Source organism: Vicugna pacos, chromosome 14 (genome assembly GCF_048564905.1).
Source record: "Vicugna pacos chromosome 14, VicPac4, whole genome shotgun sequence".
Taxonomy (NCBI): Eukaryota; Metazoa; Chordata; class Mammalia; order Artiodactyla; family Camelidae; genus Vicugna; species Vicugna pacos.
The window spans coordinates 40,487,677-40,513,600 of NC_133000.1; the positions used below are offsets into that span (position 1 = coordinate 40,487,677).

The 25,924-nt window shown below is 38.0% G+C and overlaps 1 protein-coding gene across 3 annotated transcripts in view; it reads right to left on the bottom strand.

Annotated features, from left to right (window-relative positions):
- The window catches only part of PCDH9 (protocadherin 9), a 164,789-nt gene extending 139,792 nt beyond the window's left edge, over positions 1-24,997 (bottom strand). For 2 of the 3 annotated variants that reach the window (XM_072976341.1, XM_072976340.1), the window contains exons 1-2: positions 24,330-24,889; positions 19,907-23,077 (exon numbers count right to left, since the gene is read on the bottom strand). In XM_072976341.1, coding sequence (XP_072832442.1) covers positions 19,907-22,942 — 3,036 coding nt within the window. In that variant the 5' untranslated portion in view covers positions 22,943-23,077; positions 24,330-24,889. Of the gene's footprint in view, positions 1-19,000; positions 23,078-24,329 lie in introns of those variants that run through there. The other variant, XM_006210802.4, reaches the window with a different exon arrangement.
- Positions 24,998-25,924: the final 927 nt, after the last annotated feature.

A 25,924-nucleotide genomic window follows, 5' to 3' on the forward strand; every position in this document is an offset into this window, starting at 1 on the left:
TGGTGTTCATTTGCCTTTTCTACCACATCACTGCGGGAAAAATCATTATAGAATTTTCACCCCACTAGCGTAATGTTGTCCAGTTCCATTAATCCTCCTATGTCATTCCTCAACGGCCTGAAATTGATGTATATTAATTCATAATTGTGGAGGTAGAAAACAAAGCACAAGCTGGAAAGCTTCTGCTCTGCTCAAGGCAGAAATTTCCAGTGTTAAGACGATTAAATTTGGCTCTTGTAATGTCCATTTGGATAGAGTCTGCCTGTCATGATCATAACAATAGGCCTAATGTCACTACAAATTATCAGCCACACTCAAAATGTCAATGCAAAATTAATTTCGTTTTTCACAAAGCTTTGTCGGTCTAGTCCATAAATAAAGGAGAATTTCAGCTATATTTTAAGTCATCTAGAAACCTCCACGTTAGGCCACTAACATCTGCACGCCAGGGTTGCATCACAGGTTGTGAAACCAAAACATTTTGACACTCTTCTACCTGAATCTGATAAAAAAAGAGACTAATAAAAGTGTTGCTTTTATATTTTGTTTCATTGGATGTGAATTCTATCAAATAGCATCATTTTAAAAAGTTGCATCTCTAAACAGGATAAATACACAACAAATACACAGACAAAAATCATTCCTTTCATCCCCATTGACTTTGTCTCCTTGTGTATGTCATGGAGTTCAAAGGAAACTTCTCTGTGTATCTTTGTGTGCATTTCTAAGAATTACATTTCTCCAACCTCTTCCCTTAATAATTTAAACTAAGGAACTCCTGCCACTCTAGTTCACTGACAAATTAACAGTTGAATTTAGCTTCCTTGTATCAGTGGTTGATCTAAAATCTGACCAAGTTCTTGTCTGATTAATAGCAGAAAAATCTACATTTGGTCAACATGGTCAGTACTGCTCTTTGATGAGAGTAATTGAAAAATTTCTGGCTACTGAATCTTATTAGTAAGGGTCCTCAAGAAAAAGCTGCTGCCCCCAAATCAAACCAACACAATCACAATGTAAGCAATGCAAGCTTCAAAACTTCAGAGTTTTGGAATTTTAAGTTAATCTGATGGGCTTATCTCACGAAACTCTTTTTGAAAGATCAGATTCTTATTATTCTCTAAGACGATAACAGAGTTTATGCTCTAAATAAGGATAGCACCCATGAGTAGTTTAGTGATTCACGTGAACTACAGGCAGTGGACAAAAAGGTTAGCATATTGTTCCAAGAATAAATTTACTTTGCAAAACAGAAGAGGGAAAGCAACCATAACAGCTATTTCATTTTCACCTTCCAATACACCTCAAATTAAAACTGCAACTTTCTCACCTAGGAGTTTTACCAAAATGCATCCATTAGAATAGTCATTGATAAACAAAACTTATTTGACTACATAGCTGAAATGCTTCTCTCCAGTTCTCAGATTTAAGGGGGATCTTGAAAGTCCAGAATGGGGTTGACAAGGGTTGAGACTTCTCAGAGGTTTAAACAAGGAGACGTGAAGATGCTAGTAATGAAATGTGGTGTATTAATGGAACTGTATAAAATGACTAGATACTTTTTGTGGTTGTAGGTGATAAAACTGGAAAAAATTTAGGACTAAAATTTTCTAAACAATAATAAAAAATGTATTACACACATTTCTAAATAGACATGAAGATACGTCTCCCAGTGCACTCCTGATAGGTTGGGGGAAGGCCCATGCTGATGTTAGCTGGCAAGTTTGTGTAGAGATGGGTGGATGGTGGTTGGTGCTTCTGACTCATTTGGGAACAGGGGCTGAAATTTTTTTTTTTAAAGGAAAACATCATTCTAGTCCAGTGAGGAAGGGAGATCTTTTTGTTATCGTTATAGTTTGACCTCCCTCTCTTCCAGTTCCCTTATTATCTAGTATAAGGAATAGTTTAAAAAAATGACAAAATTCTTGTTCTGTTTTGATATTAACAGAATGTTTGAAATTCACTGTCAAAATATACTGTTTGTGAAAAGCATCCAGGAGCCTACTGCCTAAAATATACAAATGCTATTATTACCACGTTTATTACTGTACTGTCTGTGAAAGTCCTTCATAAACTAGCAAGGACCACACATGCCTCGGGTATGGCTGAACCATCAGCCATGTGCTCAGTGGCAAAATCTGTATGCTACAGGAATTAACAACAACCATGTTAAATTAAATTTAAACTTTTCTTTTTTATATTTACACAAATAATTTCTTTTGGCGTGATTGACTCTTGGTGGTGAGCCACAATTTGATTTTTTAAAATAAAAGTTCAATCATAGAGGCAGGATTGCTTAGCAACTACAAGCAAAACCTCTGGCATAAGACCGCTAGGGTTCAAGTTCTGGACTACCCTTCACTTACAAGAACTGTGACCTTAAGCAAATCATTTAACTTCTCTGCTGGAAGAGAGGGATATTAATAATAATACTTGATTCACAAGGTCATTGTTCCTATTTAAAAAGTTAATACATGTAAAGGGCTGAGAAGAGTGCTAGACATACAGTGAGCACTCAACTAAATTTTGGCTAATTGTCATTACCTGGTGTTGGAAATCAACTTTCAAGGCATCACAAACTAAGTTTCTGGAAATAAAGAGATAATGCTGCCAAAGAGAGTACTGTGATCTTCCTTTTACAGAGCTCAAAATATCTTCCATTTCTCCCGTGAAATTGTTTGCTATTTAGCTGAAATTACCGTGGCTTATTCTGGCCAGTTACTTTTATACATACATAAAAGCATGTTTACATTTTTTAGGGATAATGACTAATCATGTTAAAGTACTCCATAGTTAGCTTTAATTACAATTCATTAAGACCAATGAATTTATTCCTTTTAACATTAGCTTTCCCCCCGATACAGGCTACTCTAACTTTATTATGGTTATCTAATGTTGCCTTTGTCCAAATTCCTGATGACTTTATTTCTCTTCCAGGCACAACATTGGAAGGCACTAATCTACAAGCATGCAATTCCAAATCAGATGCTGATGGACATCATCTCTTTGTTCTTTTTCAATAGAGAACTGATTTGATTAATCATATAGCTGCGATTCACTGAACTGTCCCCAGAATGGCTGGCTCTGACAAAGCTTTGTAAATTCACAGGATTTTAAGCCTTGGCCTGTCCAGCTTCTCACCTCACCAGAGATTGCTTACACCTCATTCCACCAATTCCTGCCCCAAATAGCTAATGTGCCTCTTCTGCAAAAATCACAGGGTTTTCATTTGACACTAATCTACTTGTTTTATATACTTCTAAAGTCTTTATAATTTGCCATCACTTACATTAGTAACATTAAACAGTTTGGGGATTTTATATAACATCCATATGATTTTATACCCATGGAATAAATATTGAAAAAATGTATCATGCCCCTATAGCCATAGGGTTAAGGAAGGCATCTTTGTTGTTGTATATTCAGAAAGTAAGCACTGGAGGAGTCGCTTAAAATAAAAACCAAAAAAAAAAAAAGTGTTGTGACCAACATGTGGCATTTCAGAAACTACACCATCTCCATCTATATCAGCTTCCCAAACTTGCAAAGTAACTCCTAAACCCATCCACACACAGTGTAAAATAGTCTTTTGGTAGTACTTCCACCAAAAACACTGATAGAATTGAGTTTTCCTAAAGTTTTTAGAAAATAAAAGAATATAAGGAGGTAAATAGTGATAAATACATTAAATTTTGAGGTTCAGCCCTAAGCTGCAGTCCAGCTTTCAGAACCATCCCTATAGGGCTCTGTTTCTGCTGTGTTCTGGAGAAAATGTGGTAGACTGAGCCATGGCAAAACAGGTTATTTATATTTCTGTAAACAAATAGTCCTTGTTGTGTGACATTCAGCTGGTATATTTTGGGGCTACAACAGCTAATTCGTAATTCAGCCCCTTTCAATTCCAAACTTGATTTTCCTTCAGCAATAGATTGACAGTTCTGATTATTTACATTATATCTTCACCTTAATGCTATTTTGGTCTTTGAATAAACAGGCTTCCAATAAAATCAATGAGCATTATTCGATTCAATTAGCTTTTCTAAAAACTATCCTGATAACAAATGATACCATCAATCAAAAATTACCACTGTTTGACTTTTAGAAAAGTATATCTATACATTATTCCTAAACTGTGTGTAATTCTCCAATATTCACAAAGGTTGAAACACTAAATTCATCTTAATATTTTTCTACAGGAAAAGATCAAACATAATTAAAGTAATATTACTAATAAAAATATGGAGGCTACATATTATTTCAGGTTGACAGTTTTCAAAAAAATTATAAACACTATTAAGCTGCTTGAGATTTTATAGTTCTTCTGTTTTGTGATTTCTGATTTAGGAGGAAAAAGTTAATTTTCTAGTTCAGAAGGGGAAAATTAATCAGGCAGAGACCTCAAAGAAGATAAAGCTAACGCTCTGTTATCAACACTAATGCAAGAGGGTGATAACATAGATCATACAAACAAATGAGAATACTGCAAATCGCTCATTGTCAGGAGAGACTGAACCATATGACTTACTTTGTAATTGTTTTTCTTGAGCCAGTGTTAACACTGATTTGCACTGTTTGAGCATATATCAGCTGATGATGGAAAGAAGTGGGCCAGGCCGATGTTGGGTGGTAAGAGCAAACTTGCCAAAGAGTGATGTTTCCCTAAGTAATTAACAAAAGCTCTAGTTTAATTTTTAATAATAGAAATTTGAAAATGGCTGAATCCAATGATTTCATCTTCAGATGAGAAAACTGAATTCTCAAGAGGCTGAGTGCAATTTTAGCAAAGTATAAGTGGTTTTGAGTAGATATTGTTGTTGCCCAAAATTAGAAAATAATGTGTAGCAAAGTTTTGAAAATGGAAAAAATCTGAGTATTTATTTTGATTAACCCCTACTGGTTTCTTTAGTAAAGCAATGCATAGTTACTTATAAAAACCATAATAAGCAAGAAATTAAAACTATATAGTAACAGCAAGTTAAACATCACCGTGAGTCCTGGTGAGATGGCCACATTTCTGATTTTATGGAGAAATTTATTACTAACACTCCTGTGATTTCCACACCAACTTTTATCTGAATGTGTCCTTTTACTTAGCTTAATCTATCCTGTTGCTTTCCAAATTGTCCATAGTTTCATATCATGAAAAGTGAATTACATTTAGTTACATGATGGTCATATCAACAAATGTATGATTTCCAAAAAAATGGTTTATATTTTAATCAATATATTTAATTAACAAGGGTTATCACATACTTTATTCCTGAAGACTACATATTTTATCAGGATTCAATTTTGTCATTCATGCATAATATAGATATTACCTGGAGATAGTTGCCTAAATACACGCAGAACAGTTGGAAAGATCTTTTTGGAGTTAGGCACCAGCTTGATGGTAATCACTGAAGCCTAACTACAATTAAAATAAGACATTTTCTGGCAGTAAAAATTCATCCTAAAAATACATTTGCACAAAAATGTGCAAAAGCAAAGGTTCTGCTTGCATAGTATGTTGAAACTTTGAAATGACCTGCTTATATAAACACTCACCCATATGTAAATTAGTGTTTTAGAAATGATTAAGTTAAAAATAACAATAGTGTCTTGCCTGAAACGGAAAGTCCAATTATGACATTTTCTTCTATGATTAAAGAAAACCAAATTTTCAGGATTTGAATGTTCCTTAATTTAAGAAAAAGTATATATAATCAAGGTCTCTATTTTCAAATTTATGTCATTGCAGTCATTCTTTGAAATATTGTGATAAATATTCATAAGAAAATGGACTTGCCCAAATCAGAACCATCTGGAGGTGAAAGCTAATTAAACCAAACATTTATTCCAGCCAGAGCTTAACATCTATGTTCCATGTCTATGTTAAGCTTGTCTTTTTGAAGACTAATGTCAGCTAAGGATGAACATCCTTTTGCAGAATATCATGCCTGGAAATACCCCGTTCAAAATGGATCCCTGCATAAATGGAACTCCATTTTTAGAGAACATGGTCCTTTTTAACTTGGGTTATTACTCAACATTATCAATGTGTGCCATGTTTTTAAAGTGATTTTTAATATGGCAAATATGCTAATCTCACATAGTTACAAAAATGAAGTTTTACTTGCAACCGCATTTTATTAACACCTTTGCCTGTAGAACAAGTGTGATTTTAAGGATGAAAAAGTGTATTTCCCTCTAAATTAACCCAAGGATAAATTTAAACTTGGCATTCCTATAATTAGAGTAATAGATCTTGGAATTTTATAACCCTGCTGAAAGATCAAGTCTCCAGCACTAGTTAAAAAAAAAAAAGAGTGCAAAAAGTATATTTCAGGGAAATGATGACATCAATTTAAAACTGAGAGAGAACTCATTTTTTTTTAAATAAGAAAATTCTAAGGAAAAAAGTGTTGTGTTTAAAACCCACTAGAATCTTTGAAAGCAAAGACAATGTCTTATTCAGTTAATGAAAAGAATTTCATTGCCTAATACTGTTCCTAGATCACAGCATTTACTCAATAGATGTCTGTTGAATAACAGAATTAATGAAAAATTAAAAAAAATTCATTTGCCTCTGTATCAGTAGATCATATCACAGTTCTTTGGCAGCAGAAAAAACTCATAGTCACATAAGGGAGAATTTAAAAAGAATACACATTTTAAAGTTATGAGATATAATTCTGGAATAAGTCTTAGTATCCATTAAGGAAAATAAAATATAACTGAGCAGTCTAGTGATAAGGTTGGATATTGTGTGGTTGTCAGGCTTATGCCTGAAAAAGATAAGGGCTCAGCAGGCAGAAAAAGTCCTTCTCATTTCTAAATGAGACAATCAAGGGAACCCTGATCACATAAGAAAAGATATGAGTGGTGCAAGAAATATAATTCTCTTCACAGAATACAGCATTTTCTCATTACCCCAACTGGAACTTAAATAAAATTTCTGGGATACACAGTCACTTCTACACTCTAAGAGTTAATAGCATCATTGATCTGGACAACAGAAAATGATAGCCAGCTTAATTTACATTTATATATATATAAAGAGAGAGAGAGAAAATATGTATATGTACTTGATGCCATGCTAAATGTTGCATATAAAACTATGAACCCAAATACTTAAAGCCTGATTCTTACCATTTAAAAGGTACCTAACACCCTCATTTTGCCTGCTTATCTCCATGCTTGCCTCTGTGGTGGGATTAAGTAGAATTTATTAAACACCTACTATATGCCTTATAACAACTCCATGAGGTCTGATACTCAAGGTAACAACCAGCCTATGTCCCCATCTGGCTCCGTATCCCAATACTGTAAGATGGACGTCACATCTTAGCATAAAACAGGCAGTAGTTTAAAGGAAATCATGCCACTTTGCCATGGTTTCTCTGTTTCATTAAATTTTTCTAAGCTCAAAGAATGAGTTTTTGTTTTAAAGTCCTTTCTTCCTACTGAGCCACTGTCTACATAAAAAATTACAAGTAAACCAAAAGGCTAATCCGGAAATAACTGAACAGCCCTGAGAGGGTCATAAATGTCAACAAGAACTTAAAAATTTAATTTCTACTATCTAAATCACAATGAGGCCAACTGAAATTTGACTAAGTCTACTTTTGATTTAGTTAATACAGTTCATTAAATTAGTAACAAATCCCCACTATATTCTGCTCCAAATCCAAATCATTTATCTCCATGATTTCAGCTGTTTCAGCACAAGACCATGATTTTGACCCCAGGATATGAAGAAAAATTATTTTTCAGGTATTATTATATTCTGTTATATTTGTATTTGTTGGGTCTCATTTATGTTATGTCACCCACATACTGAAACATTATAAATGTGCATTTAAGACATTAAAAACTTAGTATAATTGAACAAATATTATTATAAAATAAGAGTAAAAAAATCAGTTATTATGCTTCTGGCATAATTTGATGAATCCCAGAAATATGATCCGTATACTCCAAGGTATTTTAACTAGTATGATTATATCATGGATGCCATTACTTCAACAGAGATGCTTTCTAGTCTATGGAATAAATTGGAAGCAAAACGCAGCAGGTTTCAAATGGCTCCAGCTGTGCTAAGTACTGACTGTGAAACAGATTCACTCTCTTATATGTTGTTTTGTAATCGGAGTGATATATAAGGTGAAAATCCCCAGTCGGGTGGAGTTCCTATGGGTAATCCACAGGGAAGGAAATTAACAAATACTAAAGGAGGCAGGATGAATTTAAAGCACAACATGCAAAGGAAAACTGTGAAATACTCAAAATGAAAGATGAAGCAATTACACAAACGTGAAATAATAGGGATCAAGATCAAAAGAAAACAGAACATTCTATCTGCTGTCTTCTGATGCTGTTACAAAGATCAGAAATCCTAAATAACCCCCCCAAACAATGTTTTAAACCAAAAGCAGATTAACAGAGATGACTCGCTTATTAAAAAGATATAAAACTCAGATTCAAGAAAACCACCAAAAACAAAACTAAGAGAACATCCATTAAGTGAAATCGGGCACCTCTGTCAGTGCTAAGTTTGCATCCTTGGACAAAAGGGGTGGAAAAACAGGTAGGTTTTGGAGTGTCTTCCTGCCGTGGTCCAGAGATTCACATGCACCCATGTCCCCACTCACTTAATCTTCTAACAACCCTGTGGGGGTTAGGCATGATTACATCCATGTTACAGACCAGAAAAATAAGGAATGGTACATTCAAATGATGCCTTCAATGTGACACAGTTTTTAACGTAGCAGTTCCTCAAGTCATTTTATTTTTACTTCAAATATCAAACTACTTTGGGTGGTAGTATCAGCTTTTTCATCTGGAAAAGGAATTAAATAGGCCAAATAATCTCAAAGGTCCATTTTGAGCCTTGAGAATCTATTCTGTGAGTTCTATTAGACACTAAATTTATCTTTCTAAAATTAATATAGTAGCCAGACACCAGTTTAGTCACTATTCAATTATGATTTTGCTTCTTTTTATAGAATTCATGTGTGATTCGAGGGTGCCGTCTGGATGGCTCAAACTCTATTAAAGGAACTTTAAAGTGATGACATTTTTTTCTCCTCCAAAACACACTGCCTCTATTAAACAGATATCAAAGTGAATCTATTGAATATCATTTAGAAGTAATCACTCAATTATCTAAGTTTTTGACAGTTTAAAAACAAATTTGGGATGAAGGGGCTTGAAAGAAAAGGAATCTGATCCTCTTTACCTTCCCCCTTCCCCTTCCCAGGATGTCCTAAGATGAAAAAAGATGTTCTGATGGGTAGACATAGTGGTGAAGAAGAAATGCAGGAGAAAATGGAAATCACAGGTTTCTCTAATTGTTACAGAAGTGTATTTCTATACAGTAGAATCAGCTTTTTAATCCTTTGCCTCTCTGATACATAGGCAGAAATCATTAGTGAATTAAGACCCTGATAAATGATATAAAGATGCTAATTACATTTCTCGGGATAGACAAAAATCAAAGCGTCACAATGCAAAGTCTAAGGATGTTTAGACTTGGCCATCGACAGGACGAGTTTAGGTGAGTGGGTCTTCACTAAGCCTTTAGAAATATGAATGGAGGTGCACTAGGGAGATCATGACTTCCTACATTAGTGAACATGGGGATTCCTCAGCCACACATACACAAAAAAAGCCCATGTCGTATGCTTGCCACACTTTAATCTGACAGTCTAGAGATAGTTTACTGGGAGGTAATGCATGAAGAACAATTTTGGGTGCAATGAACTGCCTTGCAATATGGGATTTTTTTAAAAATGGGCTTCAATCCTTTCCAACAAAAATAGTGGACTGAATGAATAAAACATTTCAGACTTACACCTGACCTAAAAACAGTGTTTTACCCGTAAAAGGAGGTGCACACGAGGGAGAAATACCAGTGTAGAGGTAGAGTTTTAGACTGTAAATAAAAGTTGTTGCCATGTGACTTGAAAAGAAACACATTTTCTTTCTCTCAATTTCTACATAAGTTGAATAAGAATGGTAACACCTTCTTTCTGTGGTTGTTACAGAGATTAAATGAACCAAAATGTTATGCATATATGAGGCATGATTCCAATACCAGCTGATCTCTCCTGTTAGGTCAACATGTATTGAATGATGACAAAGTTCACTCTTCTAGGCATTGTGGTAGGCTTAGCCTTGGAAATGCAGAGGTAGGTAAGACATTGCCTCTTACTTTGAGAAGATTTCTTATATTCTTCTTAATTAAGTTTAAACTTTGATATACCAGTCTTCGATTAACTGAGTTGCCATTTGAGACTGAAAGATCATGAGGAACCAGGGTTGTGTTTTGAACAATCCTATTCGCCAGGGGTTGATGCTGTAAGGCTGGAAAGGATGTGCAGCCCCGTCAATAACAGATGGTCCTCCAGGAATAGCTTAAACCCTGAGGAGTGTTGTTCCCAGTATCATCCAGAAGTCAATAACCCTTAGCTAAAGGAGAATTTAATTGTCTAAAACAGAGACTTTAGGTGTCAAAATGAGTTTGTTTAATTATTACCATGTTTAAAAATCAATCAGTGAATCCAGCATATTTTGTCATCATGGCTGGGCAGAAAATGTTGCTGTCAAGACCAAGAATGAAAATGAGTTCATGTCAAACTAAAATATCCTAAAGATTGTGTCTGTTGTTTCTACAGTTGAATGTAATTTTGATACTCATTTCAGTTTTGCAGCAAAAAAAGAATTTATTTTCATAAAAATTCTAATATATTTAAATTCTAATATATTTTGACATTAGAAATTTAAATGCATTGAAACATTATTCACCTAGATAGCTAAATTTAACATGATTTCTTAAATTTGAAAATGGTATAAGCAATAACAACCCAATTTTAAAAACTGCAATGGGAAAATATAAGTAGAGATCTGCTATTTCTAGGAAGAAAGGACACATTGTGGATGTCTTATTTAATGCTTTATGGATGATCTTGAGTAAAATAGTTTTGTTTTGTTTTGTTTTTGGAGGGAAGATACTCAGAGATAATTTTATGCCACTTAAAAATCTATCAAGAAACTAAGAAGGCAGATGTATACGAGGTAATATAAGTGAATAAAATCCACCTAGAGAATGACAAGAAATGAAGCAAAGAAGCCCAGGTGTGTTCACAGCTGACAAACAGGGAAGGTATTGCGATTCCAGGCTTCCAGTGTGAAAACCGGGTCAATGACACGAATATACGACACAGGTGGGCATCAGCTCACAACTGAGAACTCATTCCATTTGTCTCCATTTGTCACCTGCACCTTCTACAAAAACTTTCCTGCGAACCCTACGTAGCTGTGTATTTGAAAGTCCTCAGCATGCAGCTGCTATCACATGGAGGCACATATTGGTTGCATCCTCTGAATCCCAAAAAGCACCAGTAGTTTTATTTTCCTGAAGAAAAGATCTGCTATGAAACTAACTGTCTGCAGAAGACATTGTCCTCCTATGAAAAATACAGCTTCATTTTATACATCCTTCTGTGTTTCCATGCTTCTCCTTCTTAAGGTTTGTTTAATGAGAAAACAAAACAAAACAAAACAAAAACCCCTCATTTACTGAATTGTGGTTGCTATTGTCTTGCACGAAAACTGTTTCACTTTTAAAATCAGTCATCTGTAGGGGAGGGTATAGCTCAGTGGTAGAGCACCTGTTTAACATGCACAAGGTCCTAGGTTCAATCCTCAGTACCTCCATTAAAAATAAATGAATAAACTTAATTACTCCCCTAAAAGTTAAAAATAAAATAAAATAAAATCAATCATCTATGATGATTCTCAGCCAGTCCACCGTAATTACTGTGGTCTGCAGGTACACTACATATATATGTACTCACTTTTTCTAGGAGGCAAAAATGTAAGATTTGTGAAATCATTAAAAAATAGGCATATCTATCTTCACTGATTTTATATCTAATAGGGCCAATCAAAGACATTAAGCATTAAAGAACCACAAGGCATTTTACTGAACTCTGTTGTGAAGGTAAATATATTGAAACCTATGTATGTCTTGAATGAAATGCTGTGGTACAAATGCACACTATTTACAAAGGGAGCAAAGATGAGTTCTAAAAATACAGTTGGAGAAATGATTCAATAGCAATCCCTTTGAGGATCAAAGCACTCACCTAGGAGTCAGCCCTCTTCATTATGGTAATGCTACAGTTTTATAGATACCTAGGGTTTTAATCTGACTTATGTATAGAGCAGAGTATATATACACAATTGAGAGTTTCTTCTAGAAGAGGTGAAGGCTGGACCACGGGCATCAGAGGTACCACAAGGAAGTAGGAGGGGGCCTGCATCGTCTACCTTGAATAGCAAATCTGTCCATTCTAAGGCATGTGTTTGAGAATTTTATTCTTTCAGACACATCTAATGTTTCTGCATTTGGAAAAAAATAGGCAAGACTAATTCCCTAGGCTCTAAATCACTCTAATGTGGAGGGAAATGTGTTAGCTAGTTGTATTACAAAGCCTTTACTTCATATTTAATAGGCACCTGCAATACCAGCATTATACAAAGCTCTCTACTTTGCAAATCTTTAAAACCCCACTTAATTTTCAGCACTGATTTCCTGCAATCTAAGAGCTTATGAAGGGTTCACTGTGTTCATACAGATCCATGCACAATGTGCCAGAACTTCCCTGTCTGTGATGGCATTCATTTGGAGGTGCATCCCAAATTTCTATCACTGGCATGCTTATTTCCGACTAAAATAAATATTCTTAGAGTGAAAGCTGAAGATTAGGAGGACAAAAAAAGAGGCAAAGTAGCTAGCAGTGGAAGAGATATATGCAAATATCAGCTCAATGACAATTCTTCATACCATTTACAACTGAAGCTTAAAGACCCAAATACTCTGCAATCCATTAGTTTCTCAATATCCTGGAAGGGATTAGAGTATTTCTTAATCAACTGCTAACAGACTGAAAAAGGCCAGAGGCTAGATATTAACAAAGCAGTGTAATACTAAAATATGGAGATGTTCAGATAGAAAGACAAACTGAGGAAGAATGTTAAAATATAAGATGTTATACAGACAAGGTAAAACTAACCAAATTCCCATCCTCCCCCTGCAACCCACATAAATTAAAAATCTATATAAATGAATGAGTGGCAAGACTAGAGTCGATGCATTTCAAGAAAAGATAAGCTAAATTTGTATGTTTTCCTCAAGAAACTCAGGATAATTAATGTAAAATGACTAGAAAGAATCAATCAAATGTGCCTCAAAGATCTTGCCTATGCCTGTATCCTCACCACTCCCAGGTGGTCCCAAGTCCATCACTTTAAATATGATACGTACTTATGGCACTGTAGTCAATCAAACTGTTAAAGGCTGGGGGGAAGTATTTTCACAGGCCATTTAAATAATGGAGACATGTGTAAAAACAGGTCCTTAATGAATGACTTAAAGTTCTGAGTGCCTTAAGTTATATATTATGACACAGAAAATTCTGATTCTGCCACTATTTGTGTCTATAGGAGACAAACTACTTATAGGACAAAAATATGAGTGAGAGATTATATATGGGTTGTTTTCCCAGTTCATTCCTGCCATCACTCTTTTCTGTTAAGGAAGGGTAGTTGTTGAACTTATTTAGAAATTTCATATTTTAATGGATCTTGGCTCAGGGAAAAAAAGAATATAAATCAAGACCAAAATGTCAATCATGGTAATGTATCTTTCTTGTTGTATGTTTCTGATGACTGACAGCCAGATAGGTTTGTATCAAACAAAGGCAAAAAGCAAGTGTTCTTTTCCAAATGAAATGTTGGACAGATTTAAGAGCTGTCTGAAGTAACTGATGAAATTTTCAAAAGTGAAGTATATTTCCCTTTGTAAATTGAGAGATCATATTTTTGTATTTGGATTTGTTTCTGTGATCTGATGTACATTTTAGAGGTGCTAACTATGAAAAGGCCATAATATGTTAGCATTATTACTTATTAAACGTGATTTTTATGCTTCTAGACATGGAAAACTTTAGAGTAAACCTCTTGCTGACCTGTATTTCCAAATTCTCACGAATACCAGGCCTGGGATTAGAGTCATATTTCAACAAACCTGATATAAATTTTAGGGCCTTGGTATGTAATCAATTCTGAAAAATATATTTGGCACAATATCAGCTGTCAAGAAAGACAAAACTTAAAAATCCACATTAAATAAAAAGTAATTCTTACTTTGTTTCCAACTATGTGGAATACACGATATTAATCTGTTAATTTTAGCAAGAGACTAATTTATAGTTTTAACAGGGGACCCCTTTTAAGAACATATCAGACTAAATTCAGAGGAAGCTTACTGCAAGGACTTTAGGCGGAAGTGGTAAACCATTAACCAGACTCACACCTTTGGTTTTGTCTGTTTTAACTACATGTAAGCCAAGAGCTCAACTCTGACAAAGTCAAACTGAGAAACTACTGAAAGACAGCAAGACAGTTGGCACGGCCTCGACTCCTGTAAACACCCAGTCTGGTACTGCTAGACTGCAAGCATTCAGCTTCTAGCACCTGGTGAATTTCTGCACTCCCCCACGAGCCAACCAGAAAAACTTTGAAATCAAACAATCTCAACAAATAATAAAAATAAACATAATTGTGAAAACAGGGCTTATAAAAGAAAATAATTCAAAGGTCTCACTTTCCTACCTCAGTACCGTCAAGTAAAATAATGGGCTGTGAAAAATGATTCTTCAGGATGCCACTGCTAATATCTTGGGTGTAATTTACATATGTCTTTTATGTGTCAATATGAAAATGAAACTTTAAGAGTCAAAATAATTCAGAATTGTTTATGAGGAATTCTGAGTTTAGATTTGAGGTTTTCCATTAAATCTAAATTCTGTTTTACCATTTCACATATTGTATTTTAATTTAATTTGTGCTATTGTGAGAAGATAAATTTTGGCTTGAAATACTTAACTAACAAGACTATGCACATTCCATAAAAATATCACACATTAGTAACAAAGTACAGTATTTACAAGGTGATTTTAGTGATACCGAAGCCTTTTCTGTAATACCATGAGGATGACTCATCTGAAGCTAAGGGAACATCAGTTTGGGGTATTTCTATATATATAATTAATTGCAACAAAATTTAGAAAATAAGATAATAGAATATGTTAACTACTGAAATTATTTTCTCTATGTTAACCAGTGTTCAGTCATCAGTAGACATGTCTATACTTAATACAGTGGTAACTTTTCAATTTTTATTTCTCCTTCAGGTTTTTAGCAACAAATGCTCAAATGTACCTTGAATTTTCAACCTTAACTGTATCAAGCTGGAAAAAAAATCATTAAATATTTGTCTTACAAACCCAAGAGGAAAGGTAGCCAGGCTGGACACCTGGTCTATGCTCATTTCAAATATCTGAATCAATATCCAAGGGCCCTAGGTATCTTCTACCTCATAACTGCCTTCATGATCATAGAGCACTTAGCCAAAGCAAAGGAGAAACAGAAATCACAACTGATAACATCTGAAATACAATTTACAGTTTGGGGAGCAATTTTTGCCCACATCCCACCCATGTTCATCCATCACAATAGATGGCAATATTTAGTAGTTTAAAATATCTCAAAGTTTTTGGTAGCCTCACATTAATTAACATTTGCTCCCTTCACTTTCAATTTCACTTTTATCTCTCACTGTTCTAAATAGCAATTCTAGGACTATCTTGTGCATTTTATGTGACATAACAGCATTTCAGTAGCAGTTGTAGTGGGATTACTCAGAAATGAAAAGTAATCATAAAAGTAATATAGTATCTCTAAATGATTGGGAATAGAAGTAATTCCCTTTATACTGTAAAAGTACATGTATACACTTGAGTAGGGCGTGCAAACACATTTTCAGTGTATAATTTCTTCAATATATACACAAATGTATATCTGAGCAAATACTTACTCTAGACTGTGAAAAGCTAAAGTAAGGATGCTTAAGCTCTAAAATAAGCATTTCATTTAGAAAATTAAACATGACTGTTTACCCAGAACCAAACTCTAGTGCAACTATCACAGATTGTTTTATTACCGGAAGAAGTTGTCAAATGTAAATAGGTCACCTTTTTTTTTTCTTTAACATTTTCATTTACATCCCTACAAAAAGCACACTGGGGCCAAGAAAATTAATTCCCCAAATGCTGTCAACCAGGTTGGGAAACAGTAAGAAACAGCTTCTGTAAAGCCTCCAGCTACAATAAAACAGCTGTCAACAAGCGAGCTGAGAGTTGGACTGTGCAAAAACAGGTCCTCTGGAAATGATAATCTGGAAGGGGAAGGGGTGGACATTTCCTGTTCCAGGATGCTGAGGCAGTGGTCCCCAAAGTGTGCTCCCTGGACCAGCAGCATCGATAACACCTAGAAGCCTGTCAGCAATGCAGATTTTCAGGATGACCCCAGTGGTCCTGGACCAGAGCCTCTGGGAGTAGGGCCCAACAACTCATGTTTTAAGAAACGTTCCGGGTGATTCCACCCTCAAATTTGGGACCTTAAATACCGTATTTAAAAAAATCACATTCACCAAAAAATCTTTTCCTTTTAGAGAAAATACACCAATGAGCTTTGACATTCAAAGCCCTAGTGGAAGTGACTATGCCGTCATCCTCTCAACCCTGTAACCATGACCTTTGCTTATTGATGAATAAGACATGATCTAGCTTTAAAAGGGGGTGGGGCATTTCACTCAATCTATGAATGCTAAGGGGACTTCCAAAAATTCATAGAAAATAACTTATGGACAATACAGTGACAGATTTGTTACATTCAAGGAGAAGGAAACTTGGTAAAACAGAGTGGATGAGGAATGTGGGTGAAGACTGTTTCATAGGATCTTTGCAGGGTCACAGGAGGGAAAACAGCAGGGGAAAATAGACAAAACAAGAATCAATGCACTACAAGCAAACTCATGGTGTAAAAGGCAGACATTATGTTTTCTTTGTACAGGCAATACAAATTTATGATATTTATATCTGGCAACCCTGTGCTCAAGAATCTTGCATTTTATCCACACATCAACTAGCACCATCAAGTGAAAAGATGTTGCTGTTAACAGTAATCTGTGCCCACTCAACCAAAAATCTTCACAGCTTCTATGTTAGTTCATAAATTCCTTTGAAAGCTTTTGTTGTAATAAACCCTACTTTTTCAAAATTGTGTAACTTCAGGAGTACATTTGGTATAAAAGCAACTAGTTGAAGCGAAGAAGCTAAAAAAAGAAAGGAAGAATTTTTCCTTTCAGCTTAACTAGAGCATCTTCAGATAACAATCAGATAGTTCTGTGAAAAAATAATTTGAAGAATAGTATATAATCTGTGTTCTTCATTCATAGAAAATATGCCTCTTTTATACCAAAATTGTATACATATTGCTGTAAGCATCACCAGTCCTTACTTCCAACATTCCTTTCCTCCAAAGTCACAATTTTTTTCTCAGCATGAAAACTTCTAAAAGGTATAAATAAGCAAAGCCATTTCAATAGCTCTTTAACATAATCGTGAATTATAGCAACATTTGAACATCGAAATGCCTATGAGGGGAACTGTACAGTGACACATGGTCCTAAGGAATGTCTAAAATGCACTTTAGTTCCAGTTAGAGAATTACTCAGCATCCTATTTCAAAGATTACATCATAGAAACAAATTTTCTTATGACTAAGCCTCAACAAAGGATCTTTTCCATACTTTGCTGAGACACACTTAACATTTATGTCTCTGTACTATGTGTATATACACATATGTACACACACACATATATATACACATATATGTTCAACTTTTGCGAAGAAATCTGAAAAAGTGGGTCTGTGTCTCCTTGTTCATAATACCCACCACATTTACATGAAAAGAAAGACGATGTGGGAATAATACCAGTAAGTTTCTTTGGAAGAGAAATTTCAAATTTTATATGAAGAGTTTTAAATCGTGTTAGTTTTTTTTCAGATCTTATGCAAATTATAAAATATTAGTATTTTGTGAGTGACCATCCCATTAAAAGTAAATAATAAAAAAACATTTTTCATTAAAAGAGCAACTTTATATTTAACTTCACTTCATTTCAAAAATTACTTTTCTTACCATGATTAACTATTTACCGATTTTCATAAACCTTTACAAAACTCAGAAATGCTCTAAATTTTAAAACCCCAAACCTCTTTTAACAAGGTGATGAAGTCTAACATGAGAATAATTCATTTGAACTTCAATATATATCTAATAACTTTTTATTCTCCTCTAGAACTTCTGTGCTGACGTATTTTAATTCTTTTCAGCCTGTGCATTTAAGCTCTAGGTACATGTACTTTTTAAATGCACTAGCTATTTAATCTTTTAAGAAATGGAGATTTTATTTATATAATCATAGGCATGTACTTAGTGTTCTGGGAGTATCTCTGTGATTCATTGTCAAAAGTATGAATAAATATCTTACTACCACCAAACCTTCAAGTCACTCCAGAGCAACAAACACTGGATGGTGAGAGAAAAATAGAGTTTCAGTAAGACATCCCACCCCCGACCCGGGGAAAAAAAAAAAAAAGAAAAAGAAAGACTCTTGAGTTTTCAAACACTAATCAACAACTGTCAATACTACCCTGCAGATTTATTTTGTTTTACTTGATTTTCTGAAATCTCTATGTTCCTCACTTTAACACATTCAGATGGGCCATCACCCTGGGTGGACTCAATACCAACACAGCCAGAACTTGGATTAGGAAATCCTAGAAAGTTGGTGTGTGAAGGGAATCACAAAAGAGCAAGCAAATGAACTTAAATGCTAGTTGCTCCAGAGCAGCTATCATTAAATAAAAGGTATCTTTGGCTGGAGTACCAGCTTGAGCCTTCCCTCCCCTTTCCCTTGCTACTGCGGGATTGGCACCAGGCCAGCACAAGCGACATGATACCCTAGTGCCATCTACAGGCCATTATTGACACTCAGCTTTCATGGCAACAGACAAGCACCAGTGAAATAAATTAGACAGCGCTGCATTTAAATCTTTATTAACAAGGAATTATTAGACCTAAGAAAAACTAATTCTGGATTTGGTTGAAATATGAGTTTCTCAGCCTCTTAATCCCTCTTCATATGGCATATTTCACAGTTTAAAATGAGTTATGACAGATCACTTATGCATATGCACTAAGATGAGAGAATATTTACAATGGATTCATTCTTTTCTGTATAAATCAGTTATATCAGGGAGAAAGCATTCCTTCTTTTTTTTTTTTTTGAAAAAGTACTTTGGCCATTGTGGGCAATCTGCAAACCTTTCTAGTCTATCCCCAATTTACTATAATACAATAAAATCATCGGAAAGCAAAGAGAAGACTTCCTGTATGGCTTAGTTGCAATCTATCAACAATCATGTGCTTCACGGCCGATGTATGTTTAGCATTCTACGATCTTGTTTAGAGACTAAAAAAAATTAACCCCTTTAGCAACCACAGCTCCAACATAATTATTATAGTCAGACCTTCAAATGTCAGTTAAAACTTGAGATTTGAAGGTGATTTTTTTAGATCAAAAGGTAATGTGGAAACGTTGAAGCAGTCAATTTGGAAACCCCAGGAACAGAATTTGGCAGATCAGGACAGGTTTTCTTCTTTGGCAAACATTATCTTGGGACATTTTGGAATAATTTCCTCTTTTCATCTTTTGCCATTTGAAGGAAACTGGGAGGTTAAATAATTTCTCAGAACTCAGAAATTTCAAAGCTCTTCTAAAAATTCTTGACTGAGCCCCAGAGGACTAGAAAAGGGGTCAAGTTTTTTTTTTCCCTCTTTATCACTAAGCTAAAGTTAGACCAAAACAATAGACACACTGGCACATTAATACTGGTTGACTGGGCACTTGTATGCAGTACTTATAGACCAGTAAAAGTGCTCGTTTACCTGTCTGGTGTGTAAGGGGCCCTTTGTCTTGAAGCCTCCTTGGGAGCTGCACTCTGAGGCACTGAAGTGATCTGAACTAGTGGACGAGCGTTTGGAAAGGGTGTCACAACCCCCGACAAAGGTGTTGTCCAAAGGGAGCTCCTGAATCACGTGATGCTTTTTAACAGAAACCGGAGTATCTGGTTTCAGATGGAAAGCCGGCTGCGGAGCAGCGGATTTGTAGTGCTTGGCCAGGTCAGGGCTGTTAGGCTTGAAGGTGGTGGGAGGTGCCGGGCCCCAGTCAAACCTTCCTATGCTTTGCTCCTCCAGCTCCGCCGGCAGGCTTATGGTCCCATTGATAGGTTCGTGAGCTGCATCATCGGGTTTGGACTCTTCAATTGTAACAAAGTTCAGAAGAGAGCTCTTGGGAGACTTTCTTTTCTTCCTTTTCTTTTTCTTGTTTTGTTTGTTCTCCTGGTTTGGGGACATCCACTCGGCACCTTGCTTGCTCCTCTGAGCTGCTTTGAACCTGGATGCGTGGCGACAGCGCACCAGAACGGTGACGAAGATCACGACGATGACCACCATGGCGCCCGCCACGATGGCAATCATGATGGTGAGATAGTCCTCGTTCTGATAGGGTTGGCTGCTATCCCCTATGTTCCTGTCCAATGGGGTCTCCATAGTCCTGCGAATCAAGTCGTAGATATAGGAGGCATTGCCAGCAGTGTCATTGACGTAGAGAAAAACCAGCACAAGTGTGTGCAGAGACTTAGGGTATCCCAGGTCACTTATGTTGACCACCAAACGGTGCAAGCCCACATCGGAGGGTGCCGGTTTTTCTTCCAGAGTAATGTTACCTGTTACCGGATCAATTCGAAACAAGCCTTTGTTGTTCCCACTCACAATTGTATACTTAAGTTCAGCGTTCATCCCAGTGTCAATATCCACTGCAAAAACCTCTGCTACCACAGAGCCAGGAATGGCCGAGAGAGGCACCAACTTAAAAGAAGTATTAGAAGGTGGCGAAATGACAACCGGGCTATTGTCATTGACATCCATGACATTTATAGTTACTTTTGCCGTAGAGGAACGGGGCGGCTGTCCCCCATCGGTGGCCTTGACATCAAAAGTATAGGAACTCTGCTGCTCTCTATCAAATGAGACGTTTGACTTTATGACTCCAGAATATGGATCCAACACAAAATTATCATTGTCATTTAGAATGGAAAGAGTCACGGCTTTATTCTCTCCAGCATCTGCATCTGTCACTGTGATGACCCCCACGGTACTATACTTTGGCAGATTCTCAGACACAAAAAATTGAAAATGATTATGAGTAAACTTGGGGCTATTGTCATTCTCATCCAGAACAGTAACTATCACAGCCGCTTGACTTTGGAGGGGAGGGGTCCCATTGTCCCTGGCAGTTACTGTAAAAATGAATCGCTCTTGTTCTTCTCTGTCAAAGACTCTGGAGGCTGTCAAAACTCCTGTCTTTCGGTCCAGATCAAAGAAGGAGGCATTCGGTCCAAGCTGATAAACAATATCTGCATTTTTCCCACTGTCTTCATCTGTGGCACTAATAGTTGTTAAGTATAACCCACGTCGGTTGTTTTCAGAAACTGACAGCTCAATTACAGGCTGGTTGAAAATTGGTGGGTTGTCATTTTCGTCCTCGAGCTTAACCCTTACCAGAGCAGTCTGATTTAAACTGGGCTTCCCAGAATCAGAGGCAACAATTTTAAAGCTGAATTCTTTGGTGCCCTCATAGTCCAACAAAGAGGAGGTCTCTAGCAAATACTGGTTGTCATATACTGCCTTCAAATGAAATGGGACCTCTCTCTCAATAAAACAGATCACTTTGCCATTCACATCAGTGTCCTTATCTGAAACTGTAATTAGGGCAATCTTTGTATTGACAGGATCTTTCTCAGATAAATACACTGTTCCATTGATGGGACTGATAATGTACCTGAGGTCTATGTTCGGAGGGTTATCATTTACATCAGTGACATTGATGGTAACCGTTGCTCGAGCGGGAGTGGAGCTGCCATCACTAGCCAGCACTGTCACTTTGTGAATGGCTGTCTCCTCTCGATCTAAGGACCTCTGAACTGTAATCAGCCCAGTAGTATTATTTAAAGCAAAGAGTCTTTTGGTTGAAGGGGCGACCTGGGCACCAAAAATGTACCGGATTTCAGCATTACTGCCTATGTCTGCATCAGTGGCATGGAGCTGAATTACAGAGGTGCCGATCGGAGCATTCTCTGGAATATGCACCTCTACTTGACCCTCTTTAAACACTGGCCTGTTGTCATTTACATCACTTACTGTGACCTGCAGTATGGCTGTGCTGGATTTCTGTGGAGTACCTCCATCCTCTACTTTGATTTTCATCACATAGGTATCTTTCTGTTCTCTGTCCAAGTTTTGCTGAACAATCAATTGCGGCCACTTCTCTCCTTCCGGAGTTTCCACGATATCCAGTCCAAAAACACTCTGCCCATTTAACAATTCATAATGCTGTACACCATTGAAGCCTGTGTCAGGATCTGTTGCTGATGGAATTGGAAAGCGGCTGTTGATCAAAGTGTTTTCTGGGATGGAAATATTGATGACAGGAGATGGAAACATGGGGGCATTATCATTGGTATCCTTGACAATTATCTTTATTTTGATCAGCCTGAAAAAATCATTGGGGAGGATCACCACCTCAAGTTCAAAGAAACACTCATTTTCCTCAGCATAGGAGGCTCCAGCACAGAGTTTTTCTCTGTCTATTCTATTGGAGGTTGTGAAAATTTCCCCAGTGCTACTGGATACTTTCACCAAAGGGGCATCCCCAGCTTTAGAAACCAGTCTGTAGACAAGGCTGGCGCTGGTCCCTGTGGCAGCATTGATGTGAGAAATGTTCAGATCCTTTGGTATGTTTCCTATGGGCACATTTTCAGGCAATTCCTCTCTAATAGTGTAAATAAGTTCTTGAGCTATTGCGGAATCCAGCCTTAGACAGGCAATCAGAGCAGCCAACAGGTAAAAATCCCTCAGGTCCATGATAATGTATTTATTTTCTTTTCCTGGATTTTAGGGTTTAAAGGTTTCCACTGAGGAAAGATGCACAAATTGCAAGAGGAAGCGTGCATGGACTGGAGGACACATTACAGCTCATCGCTTATTTGGAGACAGCCACTGTCAACACAATCGCATAGACAATATTACTCTTCAGTAAACAAAAGCACACAGTCACGAAACATCACAACACATTTTCCACTACATATTAGTAAACATGGCAGTTTGCTCTGCCACTGTTTGCAAGTTAACTCTGTGAATAGAAACACTGAATATCCCCTGCTTGTTGCATTTGCCCAGAGAAAATGAAATTCTCTACTTTTGGATTAAGGACAGCTGCTATTTTGACCTGTATTCACCCAGACTGTTTTCAGGACACTGTTTAATTCAAAACATGCATTCTTGTCCTCCTTTTCCCCTCCCCCTTGTCTTACCTGCCTTCTGGCTTCTAATCCACCTCTCTTAGTTTTTTTTTTGTTTTGTTTTGTTTTTTTTTTTTTTTAAGGCGCAAGTGAAAAACACTAAGTATTTAGCTATGGTTCCTGCTAATTGCTTTGTCACATGTCAAATGTGATATGTTTTCTTCTCTGCCACACTGAGTCATCTCTTTCTTCTAAAAAGACTACCTTTTTCTTTCTTCCGAGTTCCTCAACTGCCTTCTCACACAATTTTACTGGGGAACAAGCATCCGGACATGGTGCTGCAGCATCAGAAGCAATAGTCACTGGCCACTACATATCCTCATTGCTTAAAAGCACAATACCAAGACCTCCAATTTCTTACCAGACAGACCTCACTCTCATTTCTCCATGATGTCAAATTATCCCCATTAGAATTAATAAACACATTAAAACTTTTACAATGTATATAATAATAAAGGATTCCTTATCCTAGAGGTGGAAGAGAGTGCCAAGATGTAAGTGAAACGCAGCTAACATTTCCATGCAACAGCATAATATTTTCTACTGAGCATAAAAGAAGAAAAAAAAAATGCAGTTTCTTAACCCCGATCTCTGGTTATAGTATTAGTTAACATCGGCCACACATAAATACTGTAACTCAGTAATGCAGGTAAAAATCCTGCTGCTTAGATGTTCCCCTAACTGCAATTTAAATGGGTGCAAGGCTCCAGGCAGCCACCTACTTGAGCAGAACTGGTCAGTTCCCAGGCTCTAATCTTATCTGCATTAGGCTGCACGGTAGCTGATGCCTGCGATTAGTTCCGGCAGAGTGATGCAGGTAGGGATGCAGATACAGCCTAGTAGGTGAGCTCTGCCCCAACCGTCTACCCAATTACAAACATCCCTCGTCTACAACGAGGACATAGCTAAAAACAAAATTTACAATTGTGCATGCGAAACTTTACACTTACGTTAGTTGCCTCAACCTTTCCCCTTTCCCGGTATGCTGCAGTTAGGAATGATCTGTTCCAACACATAAAAAGCCATGCATCTGGTAGCACCAGTTTGGGGAGAAATCAGAAGCAGCAAAACGTTTCTTCCTTGTAAAATGTGTTGCTTCGGGCTGGCAAATTAGCAACTCCAGAGAACAAATTCACAGATTTGTCGTTAGTCATTCTCTCCACATTTCGTCTCTATTACCCACGGGGTCTGAGCTCTTCTGGTATTTAACACACACACAACATCCAGTTGCACTTCTTCAGCTCAGGGGTATTTTCCACAGCATCAAGCATACCATTTCTCTCCGATGTCAAGACTGCTTAAGTCTCTAACTTCTTGTAGGAAACGTCAGAGTTGGGGTGATGGTGATTCTCTGGCTGCTCTCCAGGGTGGCAGTTGCCCGAAAAATTCCTAATTGGTTATCTCTTTCGTGCTTCGGAGACTCTAGGGCGCTCCTTCCTGTCTGGCATGCTCTCCCTCTCTCCCTTCTCTCTGCCCCTCTCCTTCTCCCTCTCCTCTCTCTCTCTGAACTGAATTTCTTGATATAACTCTCAATAAGCCCAGAGGGAGGGCGTGACTGCCTAAGCCCAGCCCCCGGCCCCTGATTGGTCCTTATCTTGCGGTGCGGGCGGCCGCAGCCGCGCGCGGAACAAGGCGCTGACTGTCTCCCGGCCTCCCCTCCCCAGCACCCCCTCGGCAGCCCCGAAAACCCGGAGCCCCGATCCTGGCCCCGGGAGAGCCGGGTTCCAGGAGGTGCACTGAGCATGCCCGGCAGGCGCCGGCCCCGGAGGGAAGCGCCCACGCTCCCCGGGCCCGCGCGGACTCCGCTTTCACAGGCGTAAACCGAGCTGGCGGCTGCTCGGGGCGGCGCGGGGCAGCGAGCGGCCGGGTCCCGGCGGTCGCACGAGCAAGGGCGGCGCGGGAGGCCGGCGGGGCTGCCAGGCGCGGATCCCGAAGCCTCGGGCACCGCGGCGGGCGGCTGATGGGGGGATGGCGAGGCGGCTCAGCCGCGGGCGCACGTTCCGCACTTCTCTTGGCATTTATAAATGAGGGACCAAAATGCAGAGATGGGGAAGAGTTCACCTGCGGTCCGGGACGCGAGGTGCACTGCCGCCCCTCGGAGGGGAGCACTGGCCGGGAGGATTACACGCCCGGTGCTGCAGCTAGAGGCTTTGCTGGCGGGGACACTGGCCGGAAGGGCAGAGAGGGCGGATAGCGAAAGGTCGAGACGGAGGATGTTTGAGTCTCAGTCAAGACCGGAAAGGAAATTAATTTGAGCACTCCCCACATGCCGGGAGACGGACGCTGCCGGGAGAAGGGGAAAATGACGGCCTCTGGGATCCCCTTAGTCGGCCCTAGGCCAGTCTGGTGTGCGGGGCGAAGTCTCGTCTCGGGAGCAGGACGGGCCGTGAAGGCTGATCGAGGCTGTACTTGCGCTTCTGCTCCCGCCGCGCCCGGAAGTCAGCGAACCCGAGCTCTCCGGGACGCGCGGCTGCGGCAAAACCCGCGTCGGCGCACCTAGCTGCAAACTTTGCTTGCGGGAGGCTGGAAGGAGTCCCTTCCAGCT